The sequence below is a fragment of the Astyanax mexicanus genome, unplaced genomic scaffold, assembly GCF_023375975.1.
Source record: "Astyanax mexicanus isolate ESR-SI-001 unplaced genomic scaffold, AstMex3_surface scaffold_33, whole genome shotgun sequence".
NCBI classification, from domain to species: domain Eukaryota; kingdom Metazoa; phylum Chordata; class Actinopteri; order Characiformes; family Acestrorhamphidae; genus Astyanax; species Astyanax mexicanus.
This window is the reverse complement of record NW_026040043.1, coordinates 1,723,333-1,737,685: the sequence shown is the minus strand read 5'-3', so window position 1 is coordinate 1,737,685 and position 14,353 is coordinate 1,723,333. Positions and strand designations below refer to the sequence as shown.

General features: G+C 36.0%; 1 protein-coding gene across 1 annotated transcript; it reads right to left on the bottom strand.

Annotated features, from left to right (window-relative positions):
* Nucleotides 1-1,215: 1,215 nt before the first annotated feature.
* Nucleotides 1,216-12,296, bottom strand: LOC125789974 (NACHT, LRR and PYD domains-containing protein 12-like). Its single transcript, XM_049473091.1, has 9 exons — nt 11,816-12,296; nt 10,207-11,770; nt 8,445-8,615; nt 8,047-8,220; nt 7,646-7,819; nt 6,817-6,981; nt 5,951-5,959; nt 3,372-3,418; nt 1,216-2,612 (listed from the first exon to the last, which is right to left on the bottom strand). The coding sequence occupies exons 1-9, from the start codon at nt 12,015-12,017 to the stop codon at nt 2,080-2,082; spliced, it is 3,039 nt and encodes a 1,012-aa protein (XP_049329048.1). The 5' UTR covers nt 12,018-12,296; the 3' UTR covers nt 1,216-2,079.
* Nucleotides 12,297-14,353: the final 2,057 nt, after the last annotated feature.

The following is a 14,353-nucleotide window of genomic DNA, read 5'->3' as shown; positions in this document are numbered from 1 at the left end:
GATCCCTAAAAGTTTTAAAGCATTACAATATAATTTAAATAATACTAAACATAAAATAAATCAATAAATATAAAAGATAATTTGAGAAATTCTTGTGGCTGATCATTATTTTTTTTTTGGCAATTCCTCTGGCTATTTTTGTTGTTGTTTTTTCTTCTTTTCTTTATTTACATGTCCTTGACATTGTTTATTTTCTGCTGTCACTGCTTGTTTCCTGTTTCGATTTATCACTGTACCCATTTGTATAACTAATAAAAAAATGTAAAAACTCAACAAAACTTCGGCTCGCCCTAAAGGTCCTTACTCTAACTCTATCCATTAAGACATAGATCATTTTTCACCCCAAACCAAGTCAATTCACTTAATATTTATAAATGGTTTCACATTTGCACGTTTTATTTGGGTTAAATCATTGGTTTCACAAAGGAATAAACCTAAATGCACCAAAATACACACCAATAAACCATGTGAGCACAAATTCTTCTCTGATTGGTCAAACTGCTGAATTTTATTCATATCTGGGTAGTGAAAACACAAAATAACTACAATCACATAAGTATTTACACTCACACAAATAGAAAACAGTTGCTTAAGCAGTCGAACAAAGTAACCTTCTTTTCCTCTTTCCTGCTCCTCCTAACTAAGAACAGGTGCAGACTATGGAGTAACATGAGCACAATAACGAAACACAGTTACACAAATGTGACACTATTTGCTGCATTTTTATATAAACAGATAAAGCATTGGTACCATAGTTTTATATTATAGTAAAAAAGTAAAAAAAAAAAAAAAAAAAGGAACACACACTAGATCCTCCCGAACCCAAAAAAATAAATAAATAAAAAATGCTGGCTCACCTGAGTTCTTATTTCTAAATTATCACAGTGTTCGCGAAATAAAATAAGGTGTATTATCCTGGGGCTGTGTTGTGCTACCTGCCACCATGACACTCCCACACCCCCCTCTAACTCTACACAGGTATAAGAAACATGAGAAAAGTAAGATTAGTTTTTCACACACAAAAACAAGTCTACCTTACACATACAGTACATCACACGTACACAAAGATTTCAAAGCAACAGGTATAAAAAAAATGGATTAATTCTCTCACATCTAAAAAAAAAACATTTACCTTAAAAAAATGAAGCAGCTCTTCTTAAATAGAACAGTTGTTGTTAGTTGTTGTTTTCCTCTAACTCTTGAGAAATCAAGAATCTGTAGGCCTCTAATAACCAATCTGTGTACATTTAAAAGGTTCCCATACATAAATTAAACCAAAGTACATTTATAGACAAAATTACTCATAAACTGTACATGTGGCTACAAATACAAAATCTGTGTGCAGTAGGTTTTCCTCAATGATAAATAAAACTAGCAGTGTACTACTACTAGTTATTGTCAGTGAGTTTTTTTGTTTTACTTTAGTATATTTCGGTTTATAAAAGTTACACACTTTTATGCAAAGTGACAATAAAAACAGTAATGAAAAACATTAAGTGCACACATGATTTCACACAAAAAAAGAAGAAAAGAGAAAAAAGATAATAGACTCGGTTCTGATACATCAGCTCACAGATGCAGCCCTGGGCTGATCCACATCACCCTAGGAGTGATGAGGGGAGAGGGTGCCATCTACTGTACCCACCCAGAGAGAGAGCAAGACCAACTTTGCTCTCTCAGGGCTCCGGTGACCGATGGCAAGCTTCACAAACAGGTTTTGAACCAGCGATCTCCTGATCATAGACCCTTTTTAAATCTTATACAGTCAAATCTTACACATAAATAATACAGAAGAATGTCAAAATGTTAATCAACATATTGAAGCCTTCCATCATTAATAGATCATTCCTCATATTTACAAGTGCTTATCATCTTATCTTTAAACATTCTTTTAAATTTACACAATGTTCTACACATTCTAAAATGTGTCCCATAAATGACCCAAGTGTTAAGGCGAGCGTAAGTAACAATGGAGGACACACAAGTACACGGTACACATGTGATTATAATAAAAAACGTACGGACCTCCATTCAGGTTCAGTGAATTGTACAGTGAACACACACCCACAGTTGGCTATCCTATATCACACGCACTGAGGAGCCAACATCTGAAACATAAAACCCTGCGTAGATGCTCTGAGTGAATGTGGTGTTGAATGTGTGTAAGTGTGTGAGTGTGTGTGTATCAGGGGAGACTCTGTAGAAGGACAGAGTGCCGGCTGGACAGTCCACATACACTCCTACTCTCCTACAGCCGGAGGGAGGACAGGTGAGATCAGTTCTGTTATTATTGTGATAAACAGAGTATCTGTTATTAGAGCAGCTCAGCCTCCAGGAGTTTTCATTCTCTCCAAACCGACAGTCCGGTCCTCCTCCTTTCCTGCTGATGGTTTTATAACTCAGAGCTACAGCAGCTCCTCTCCCGCTCCACTCAGCCTCCCAGTAACAGCGCCCAGTAACACTCTCTCTACTCAGAACCTGCCAGCACACATCAAACCTCTCTGCATGATCAGGATACGGCTGCTCCTCTCCCCACACTGCCTTCCTGTTCCCCTCACTCAGAGACAGACGAATGTATGCTGTGTTTGGGTCCAGTGTGAGATCACAGCCATCTGAACACAAAAAGATTGACAGAGATATAGTCTGCATTTAAAAAATATATATATATATGTATATTTATACACATGTTTATTGCCTGAGAACCAAAATTGTGGAAAAATATAAACAATCTCAAGGTTGCAATCCATCTCCAGAGAGTTTGATGTTCCTTTTGTCCACAGTGCACAACATAATCCAGACATTTACAACCCACAGCACTGTAGGTAATAGTTCCAAAGAAACTCAAACTGTTCTGCAGGCTAGGGGTGCATCAGTATCAGTGTGAACTATTCGTCAACGTTTGAATAAAATAAAATGCTATGGCAGGAGACACAAGAGCCCCCCCCTGCTAACACAGAGACATAAACAAAAATAGACTGCAGTTTGCCAAAATGTATGCAAGTAAGTCAAAATCTTCCTGGCAAAACATCTTGTGGACACATAAGATCAAGACAGAGGTTTTTGGTAAAGTATATCATTCTACTGTTTATAAAAAAATCAAATGAGGCCTATAAAGCAAAAAAAGCAAGTACATACAGTCAAATATGGCTTCAACAATGTTTTGGGGGCTGTTTTGCTGCCTCTGGCACTGGCTGCCTTGACTGGGTGATAATGTACAACTTAGTGTCAGAAAGCTGGGTTTGGGTCATGGGTCTGCAATAATTTTCTTTTATAAATTTCAGGGGTGCCAACATTTCTGCCATCACTGTAAGCCCAAAAATATTTGGACAGTGAAACAATCCTCATAATTTTAGGAATTGCAGCCAACTTACATTTATTTAGTCCTGGTTTGATTCTGATTTTCCCTTCATGTTCCACTCTAAAAAAAACACACAAACACATACAGAGAGTGAGAGAGATGTCTTATTGTTAAAAGCTGCATTTAACACATACTATATATATGGTTGGTTGAAATATTAAATATTAAAATTCTAAAAAAGGGTAGGTTATATTCTATCAGTTCAAATCATATAGTGTGACAAAATAGTCATATGGTGTGAGAAAACCCTGTCACACCGTATGACACTGTGTCACACCATATGACGTTTCATGCACTTAGCATGACTTTAAGCAATGTGGCTTTATGCTAGCATCATAAAACCAGGCTAACTACAATATGACAGTATAGTTTTAGAGGTAATATTAACAAAAAAAAAATTATTTGGGCATTTTGGTGTAAAATGTGTCACACCATGTGACAGTGCAAAATGGAATTGAAGCAGGAGTGCTAGATATACTTGATTTTCTTGAAATCATAAAGAGCGATAACACACCCTGTAACTTTCAGTCTCCTTCTGAGGTGTTATTCTTCCTCCCCAAAGGTCTCCAAACAATTGCCCATTTAAAAACCATATGACATAAATGTTTGGGACAAAATGTGGCTTCAAAATATTATGCACAACTTTTTACCCAAGCAGACTCACAAGTAGACATCTGGGTTATTAATATATGATTGATTAAACAGAAAATAAATTAGTTTGCTTGTTATTATTCAAAATCTAACTTTGTGAAATGTGATTGGGACGCCATATGAGCTTTTTCTGGTTTGACTGAAAATTAAAAAAAAAAAAAATGATAATCCCATGAATGCTCTGTAAAATTATGTAAAACAGCACTTTTTGAACAATATCATCACAGTATTTGACATATTCTTCTATTATTTATATATATTTGACACACTGGATCAAAAAACACGTCAAGTCAACCACCCATATATTTAAGGCATGACAATGATGACTTATGGCATGTTCTGGAATGAGTGGATGAGACACACCTGAGTTAATCTAAGTTATGGGGTGTGTTACAGGCATAGGCGTAGGAACCGGGGGGACCCAATATTAGAAACAGGTGGATTTGTCCCCCCCAAAAATGATATCAGTTCGCTCAGGTCAGCTGTACTATTAATGAGGAGACAGACCGGACCAATCACGGAGCCGGTTCAGGTATTAAGTCACGCTTCTCAGTAGAAACAGCCAATCAGCTTGCTGGTTTTGCGGCGCGCGGAGCAGAGGCAGTTTGCTGTTGGGGAAGCCCCGCCCCCTCGCTGTGAGATTTAGCAGCGGGATCGGGACGCAGCAGCTTCAGCTGATTTTAAAACAGATCTGGATATACGGAGATTTTACTAAAATAAAGGTAATGATAGGCTAACCACTTCAACTGTGATGATATGTTTCTGATAGCTGGTTAAAAATACACGTCTCTGAATCAGCACACAGTTTAAACCCACTGTGATTAATAAACTGCAGCTGTGTTAGTGAGTTAGCTTAACTTTGGAATGAGCTAGATTGGGAGTCAGGGTTAAAGAAAAAAATAAAATATATATGTAATGTTTCCCTGTACCTGATCAGCTAATCACTTTAATTTTCAAACTGTTTATTCATTTAGGATTACAGGACTTACTGTGAGCTATAATGAACGAAAATTGATTTAACTAACTAGTTATCTAGAAGCTGGATGTAGATGATCGCCAGAATTTTGTACAGTACTTTATGTTGGTAGTTTAAAGCAGTTACTTAACCCCGATCACTGCCCTAAACTAGTGTTTTCCACCTGATCAGCTAATAAACAGTCATTTACTGAGTTTACCTGTTAAAATCCTTTAGCTCCCTATGGAGCCTAAATTAATCATGTATATCCACCAGAGGAAGCTCTAGAATATGCAGAACATTGTTAATATGCAGTAGAATATATAAGAACTGGGTTGAGAAACACTGCTGTAACGTGACTTCTGTTCATTTGTATTTCACAGTAAAACCACATATCCTGACGTTTATAAAAATCTCTATGAAACGTAAAGTTACATTCTTTTACATAAAAGGACACCATCTTAAGAAGAGCTCCCAGTAGAAAAAAATAAAAGTGCAGGAGAAAATGTAAATATACAACAGAATTGACATGCCAATACATAATAATAATAATAATAATAATAATAATAATAATAATAATAATAATAATAATAATAATAATAATAATAATAATAACAATAATAATAATCTGTTATATTATTTTAAATATTAGGTGATAACTGAAAATTTTTGTCATATGTACATAATTCAGACATTGCTTGCATAATTTTTCTAACAACAGTAGCTGTAATGTGGAGTAACATGTTTAGGTTGTAAAATCACCTTATAATAATAATTTACTTTTAATTAAAAGTAATTTCCACAAATGTTGTTCTAGGAAACTATTGGGTGGGCTTGGGTTCATATTGGCAAATGTGTCCCCCCCAATATCAAGCCCGCTCCTACGCCCTTGGTTACAGGTGTGCTTTGAATTGCTTTTATAGTTCATTGCTGATGAGCTTTGTGCAGAAACGCTCATAAAATGACCGATTTTGAACTTGTATGACCCAAGTCTCCTGACTGTTTATTGAGAGATGACTGTGTTCCATAGCTGGAGGCCAGGACGGTGCTCAGAAGCACACACAGAAAATTATGGTGCATTTTAACCCAAACATTTTTTATTTACACTTTTTAAAATCTGAATCCTCAGTGTAAGCTTCTGTGATGGCTCTCTGTTTATATAGCAAGGACATCAGTGTTCTCTCTCTCTCTGATGCAGATGAGAGCTGAGTGTTTTTTGAGCTGTTCAAAGCACCTTCTTAACAGTCGGAAAGGGTCTACTATGACAAATTGGCAAGCTGACTCCGCCTTCCTCTAGCCACAGCTGTATAGCATTTAACATGAGTTTTTAATGTGTTTTTATAATCACCTGCAATTTTGGTGATAATTAAGGTATAATATGGTAGTTCTTACCACTGTAATCTATAAAAAGTTTAAATATGTAATCCATACCCCACTGGTACTGAGAATTTAGCTAAAATTGGCAGCAGGAGAAAAACAACTAAGAGTTATGATATTATAGTGTGATAAAGCATTAGATTTTTTGCAAATGTTTCAATAACATTCCTATTTTAATTAGAATTTAATTTACATTTTCTTTTAATTTACATTTAAAAGGAAAAATACTAAATAAAGATTTTTAATAAATTGATAAATTGAACCATTTTCCACTACTATCAAAAGTGCTCCATAATTGTCATGATATGCATCTTGTAATACAAAGTGAAATGTAGTGAAATAATCTCTAATCCCCACTATGTAATGATGCATTTAAAGTAAAATGTAATTTCTCTGCAGATGCTTAATTTTTAGAAAATCAAAATATTCAGTGTTTCATTTACACATACACAACTCCAAAGACAGTTATCCATACCTGAGTGTGTGTTGGGAATCCTCTAGTCTAGCAGACAGCAGCTTTACTCCTGACTCTCCTGGGTGATTGTAGGTCAGATCCAGTTCCTTTAGATGAGAGGGGTTTAAACTGAGTGCTGCAGCCAGAGAAGAACAGCCTTTATCTGTGACCATGCAACCAGATAACCTGTAGAGAAAGAATTTGTATTTAAGTTTTTGTTTGACATCTCCAAACCAAAGCGACAGTTTTTCATCTGTATGTCATCTATGTCACTCTTTTCTTTGTAATATCTTATTATTATATTATCATTACTAATCCTCTATTGAATTCAATGTGAAACACAGCTAAGCATTTGTATGCCATTATATAATAGCACTTAAAAGTACAGAAAACAAATCAAAATGGAAGTATTAGCAGTAGGATGAGCTGTATGTAGCATGTTTTAACAAGGTTCTATTATTGTTTAATAATTATTAAAAAATAAACACTGAAACACCTGAGTGTCTGCAGTTTACAGTGTGAATTTATCAGTCCAGCAGAGAGCAACCCCACTCCTGAATCCTGCAGGTCATTGTTACTGAGGTCCACCTCTATCAGGGAGTTTTCCAGGGTTAAAACTGATCCCAGAATTTCACATATCCTTACACCAAGATTACACAAAGCTAGTCTGCAAAGAAAAAACAATTAAGATATATATTAAAATGCAATCAAAAAAAGATTTTCAGGGGCAAATAACATTTAAAACAGTAAATGTATACATAGTATGATATGCAGTAATTTTAACACCACAAAGAATTACATTTTTTATCATGCAGTTTGCGTGCAAGAATTAATTCACAGAAACACTGACTTGAGAATCTGCAGTTTACAGTGTGAACTCTTTAGTCCAGCTGAGAGCAGCTCCACTCTTGAATCCTGCAGGTCATTGTTACTAAGGTCCAGCTGTATCAGGGAGGTGTTTGCCAGGTTTAAAACTGATCTCAGAATTTCACATGTTTTTATCCCAAGATTACATGAAGCTAGTCTGCAAAGAGAAAAAGAAAGAGAATGATTAAAAATGATAGTTTTTGTTTGTCTTAATTGTACAAATGTTTGCTTATAATATCACTTGCTTGCCCGATGGTTACAGTAAAAATACTGACACATATAAAAATGTAATAAAATACAATGCAACAAAATATTAGTTTTACAGTTTATTGTTACATCACATCCTTTTCATCCATTCAGTAATGAATAAGTACAAACACTGACCTGAGGACCTGCAGTTTACAGTTTGAACTCTTTAGTCCAGCTGAGAGCAGCTCCCCTCCTGAATCCTGCAGGTCGTTGTTACTAAGGTCCAAATGTGTCAGGGTGGAGTTTTCCAGGTTTAAAACTGATCCCAGAATTTCACATGTCTTTATCCCAAGATTACATGAAGCAAATCTACAAAGGAAAAGTTAATATCACAAATATTACAATAACTAGTATATACTAATATATATGTTAACTATATTAACTAGTATATATATATATATATATATATATATATATATATATATATATATATATCAATTGAATGACTAAATCTTCAATTTGTTTAGATTTTTAGATTTTGAAATTAAATTAAATTTTTATCTTCCCAGCAATAAATTAAGAGAAATACTAGCCTGAGTGTCTCCAGTTTACAGTGTAAACTCTTAAGTCCAGCAGAGAGCAGCTCCACTCCTGAATCTTGCAGGTAATTGTTACTGAGGTTCAGCTCTATAAGGGAGTTTTCTGATTTCAGAACAGAGCTGAGAGTTTCACAGTGGTTCATGGTGAGATTACACTCTTCTAGTCTGAAGAAAAAAAACAGAAAAAGAAAACAGCAGAGTTAAGTTAAAACAGTTCATTAGTCAAGCCTTACCAAATATTTGGGGCTGTGTGTATTAAGCGTTCTGCTAAGCCTATAAATAAGGTACGTAGGCATGGCAAATAAATAGCCATATGGCAAGCTGTTTCAATAAAAAACATATATAATATTTATGAGTTCTCCACTAGCGAAATATGTGCTGACTTGTGAGCAGGGTTGCTAAGCTAAGTAAATACTGTATTAATAAATACTGATATGCTATTTGTACGGCTTATGTGTATTTTTTCTACAGTTAGAAAGGATGCTAATGTGTTAAATGACTTCGAAAGATGCATATGACAATAAATCATTTACTACATAAACATTATTTAAAATATAAGAAAGGTTGTGGTCCCCAGGTGTTGTGTCACTGGTGTTACTGCATGAAATCTAAACAACATAGATGACATTACTTTACTTGTTTGTATATTTCTATATAAATGTATATTTTGTATATTCTATACATGTATATTTTCTGTATAAATTTATAAAATAAGTATATCATACAAAAATCAGGCATAATATTACCTGCCTTATTGTTTCTACACCCACTGTTATAAATAATGCACGGCATTCTATGCAGTTAGATTATTACAGACTATAATTCCTTTGTTTTCCTTTAGTATCAAAATGACTTTATTATTCTCTTTTCACTCTGTTCTTCAATGGTCAGGACCCCACAGTATAGACCACCACAGAGCAGCTATTATTTGGTGGTGGTTGTTTTTCAGCATTTCAGTGGCACTGATTGGCATGGTGGTGGTGTGATAGTGTGTGTTGTGCTGCTACGAGTGTATCAGATACAGCAGTGCTGATGGAGTTTTTAAACACCTCATACCACAGTGCCCACATGTACTGCAGAGGTTTTGTCCCTTTCTCCATCGTCAGTAAACAACGCCAGAAAAGCCTAAATGCTTCCATACCTGTGATTGAAACAAGTCAATAGGCAAAATTCTTTGTCTTTTCAAAATTTAGATCATTAAAACTTTAAATACCTAACAATTTCCCCTTAATAATGAAGTAATATTTATATTTAAAATGCATACCATACCTTGTAATACACACAAATCACAGATTATCTGTGACCTGTTAAACCTCTACAAATGAAGAACTAGTAGATGACCAACACTAATTGTGTAGCAACAAATGAGCTTCCATTTTGACTTTACATCTGAGTGAGTGCAGTTTTTTGTTTGATCCACACAAACCAGCACAATACACAAACACCTTATACACCACCACTATGCCTATTAGTGTTACTGCAGTGCTGAGAATGACCCACCACCAAAAAAAAATCTATAAAATAAAATACAATAAATAAATAATAATAACAGCTGCTCTGTGTGGTCCTAATAAATTAAAGAACACTGTGAAAGGAGGATGATAACGTATGCAGAGAAACAGAAGGACTATGTGCTGTAACCGTAGAACCTTTACATTGTTATTTAGCTTATGATTTCATATAAAGTTTTTGAGTGACATCATTGGTGTGACCTAAAGTACTTTATTTTTACAGAACAATAAATGTTGATACTCACAGAGCCTTTCTGCAGTTCTTCACAGCTGGAAGCAGTTTTACATAAGCCTTACATGAATTGCTGTATTTCTTCAGATCTAATTCATCCTTCACCTCCTCTGACATCTGCAGCATGCAGCACAGAGCTGAACACTCTGTAGCGGACATTTTATATTCTGAGGGTTTCTCTGATTTTGAGAGCTCCCGAATCTTTCTGAAAAAAGGCTGGTCATTCATTTCAGTCAGACAGAGGCAAAGGTTATTAGCCCTGTCATTAGGAAGGTCTTCTCCCATTTTCTCTTTGATGTGCTGCACTGTTTTGTTGATGCTCTCTGAGCTGCTCTCTGTGTGGATCAGGAAACCCTGTAGGATCTTCTGACTGGACTCCAGTGAGATGCCCAGCAGGAAACGATAGAACAGATCAAGGTGTCCATTCTGACTCATTGAGACGTTATTCATCACTTCCGTTAAGAGCACATCCAGTGAAACATTTTCAGGCCATCCACTGTCCAATGGAATAAAAACCTTCAGTACCTCCATGTTCTTGATCAAGTAGCAGTGAAATACATAGAGAGCAGCCAGAAACTCCTGAAAGCTCAGATGAACAAAGCTGTAGACCTTCCTCTGATAAAGCACACATTCCTCCCTCAAGATCCCAGAGTACACTGAGGCTTCTGTGAGATCAATACCGCTCTCTCTCAGGTCCTCTTCAAAGAACATCACGTTTCCCTTCATCAGCTGATTAAAAGCCAATTCAGCCAGTTTCAGAAGCACAGTTCTGTTGGACTCCAGCAATTCCACTGTATCCCTATCACAGCTTCCCTCATACTTCTCATTCTTAATGTTGGCCTGAGTGATCAGGAAGTGGCAGTACATTTCAGTCAGAGTTTTAGGGATTTCTTTGCTACTCTGTCTCAGGATTGGCTGAAGCACAGTGGCTGAGATCCAGCAGAAGATTGGAATGTTGCACATGATGTGGAGCTTGCTCACTGTCTTAATGTGGGAGATGATTTTCTGGGCTTTGTCTTGGTCACTGATCTTCTTCCTGAAGTACTCCTCCTTTTGTGGGTCATCAAAACCCTGAATTTCTGTCACACGGCTGATGTACCGAGGAGGAATCTGATTGGCTGCTGCTGGACGGGAGGTTATCCAGATGTGAGCAGAAGACAGCAGCTCTCCTTTGAGAAGGTTTGTCATCAACACATCAACTGATGATGTCATGGTTACGTCAGATACTTTCTCACACCCCTCAAAGTTCAGAGGAATTCTGCTTTCATCCAGTCCATCAAAGATGAACACAACTCTGCACATATCATAGATCTTAGGGTCCAGATCTTTGAGATCAGGGTGAAAGGCACACAGAAGTGTATGAAGACTGTACTGATCATCTTTAATCAGGTTCAGCTCTCGGAATGGGAACACAAACATGAAATCTACATCTTGATTGGTCTTTCCTTCAGCCCAGTCCAGAATAAACTTCTGCACAGAGACAGTTTTCCCAATTCCAGCAATTCCTTTAGTCAGCACAGTTCTGATATCTTTATCGTCTACACTTTTGCTTTGTCTGAGGCCACTGTCCATCGCAGCTCTAATGTTCTCATCTTCAGTTTCTCCCTCTGCATCTTCTACACGTTTAAAGATATTTGAGCAGTTGATTGGAGTGTTCTGTAAGTATCTGCTGGATTTTTTCTCCATCTGTAGAACCTCATGTTCTTTATTCACTACTTCACTCTCTCCCTCTATGATGTAGAGCTGAGTGTAAATCCTGTTCAGGAGGGTTCTATTCTCTGGTGTTTTGATTCCCTCATATAAGCTCTCGTATCTGTTCTTCATGCTGGTTCTGTGTTTCTGTAAGACTCTCTGCAGAACATCATCCACTGGTTGGTAGGAATCCTGATTTATAGACTCCTCTATGTGTGGATGTAGAGCAGGACGTGTTCTAGATCTCTTTCTACAACAGGGACAGATAAAGTCTTCTGACAGAGCAGTTTTGTCCCAGTAGCTGCTGATACACTGTCTGCAGAAACTGTGTCCACAGGTGATCGAGACTGGATCTGTCAGAAGCTGCTCACACACTCCACACCTGGACTGATCCTGGACCAGACCACTCCTCCCCCTGCTGGGAGAGATAAAGTCATCAAGGGTGAAAGTGTGCATATGGTTTTCAAAATATGACTAGTGTTTTTGATATAATTTTTTAAATAATAAACTGTAGATTTAAAAATTATATTAACAGTTTATTCTCATTCCCTGCTTTTTTCCAGAACTCATAAATCTTCCTGTCAGTTTAACTGCTGTAAAATTCATAGGTAAAGCCCTATCCAGACAGGATTCTTTTCTCAGGGGGACATCTGTGCAAAATATTTCACCCTTCTACTCAGTGATAAAACTCCTGCATCCAAACTGATGAAACTCAAACATGTGGATCCACATGGGACTAACTTTACTGTAGAAACACAGGGTTTAGCGAAAAACAGTAGGCAATTCAGCCTGTCATTTTTTCAGAGAACGTCTGAGAAAAAGGTACATGGTCAGTCTGGACGGGAATTAAATTACAGAGGACCCTCCACAACCCCACATCATTATCATTGTGTTACCAGTTAACACAGTGCTCTATCTCTTTTATCTGCTGTAAAAAGAAGTCAGTTTGTGTCTCACCTAGGACTGACACCAGTTCCATCAGTACTGAAGTAAGGAGGATTAAACATTGAGTTGTTGCTCTTCATAGACACATAGCTGGGTTCTGAAGATTCTGCTTTGGTATTGAGGCAAGGAGGATTAAATATTGAGCTGCTGCTCTTCATACACACACAGCTGGCTTCTGGAGATTCTTGAGGATTACACAACCTGGTAAAGAGATGTGTAGAATGTTAAATAAAGATTGCTTAAAAAAACTTCTGACAGAACTGACAGGACAGATTTTGATTGGTTCTGTAATAAAAGACAGAATAACTACATTAGGATATTTTTGAGTTTGGTTATCTATAGTGTGTGGTTACTACTTCTCAATTAAAAAGAAATAGATCAGAGAAACTCATGTACAAACTGATATAGGATATTGTGAAAAAAATATCATTTATTTTTCTACGAGAAACAAAGTAAATGAATCTGGATAAAGGTTAGTCTGATAAATATATATATATATATTTAATCTGAACACCTAAATCATCTGGCATAAACATCTGACACACACACACACAAAATAAAAAAAGCTTTTTCCTATTGCTGTAATAAGAATTTATTTAGAATTATGTTGGTTATTCTGTGTTTGTATGTCACTTTGGACAAGTGCATTAGGGCTGGACGATGCTGTAAAAATTAAATCTTGATATTCTTCAAATGTATAAACAATTCTTGATTGTGTTAAAACACTAACAAACAGCAGCATTTAAAACGAGCAAATATTAAAAATATTGTTTCTTTGTCATTTATTTTCAAGGGAGTCTGAATAATATTTCTATGAATATAATATAAAAAAAAGTGTAATTTCCTTTAAACTTATGAGCAGATTTTATTTTGACCATGGTGCAAAATTACCTCCTTATATTCCAGTTTAGAAAAAGTATAAAATATGTAAAACATTGGCATATATAATAGTTCTTTAAAGGTTTCGAACAGAAGCACAAGCCTCTCTACTGATCAGATCTACAACCTCCATGATACTAGTTAGAAAACTGCTTTACAACAGTAATACGTTTTAATTTTGAATTAATTCAAATGATCTCCCATCACTAACTTGAATTAATTAATGATGGGAGGAAAGAGCTGAAAAGTTATTTATTTTAATAACAATTTTACACAAGTCACACAATAAAACAGTGATCAAACAGTGCAGGGTGATCACAATATATTAAAGGAACAAGACTCATTGGAGCTCATGTTAAGTAACTTATGTTCAGTTACTCACTGCGGGACAGGAGGTTCTTCTCCAGATCTGGAAAGATGAGACTCCATCGTGAAGGAGCTTCAGATGGACACCAGAGATGCTGTTCCCTGTGAAGAGACCAGATATTATAATCCGAAAAGTGTAATTTAATTAATATCACTATTACTAAACATGGAAATAATGTATCACCTCTGCATCATTTAGTAATACTGGAAATGAGGACATAGAATTACGAATTATTTTTAAAACACTGAATATAAAGAAGCAGAGTTACTTTCAGGTT

Excerpts from the sequence above, each read along its gene's own strand:
- LOC125789974 (XM_049473091.1), bottom strand. The coding sequence starts at position 12,017 with ATGAAGAACAGATACGAGAGCTTATATGAGGGAATCAAAACACCAGAG. Across the intron at positions 11,771-11,815 it reads CTGCTCAAATATCTTTAAAC|CTGCGATGGACAGTGGCCTC; the intron begins GTGTAGAAGATG and ends AGAACATTAGAG. Across the intron at positions 2,613-3,371 it reads CAAACCAGGACTAAATAAAT|ATGGCTGTGATCTCACACTG; the intron begins GTAAGTTGGCTG and ends TTTTGTGTTCAG.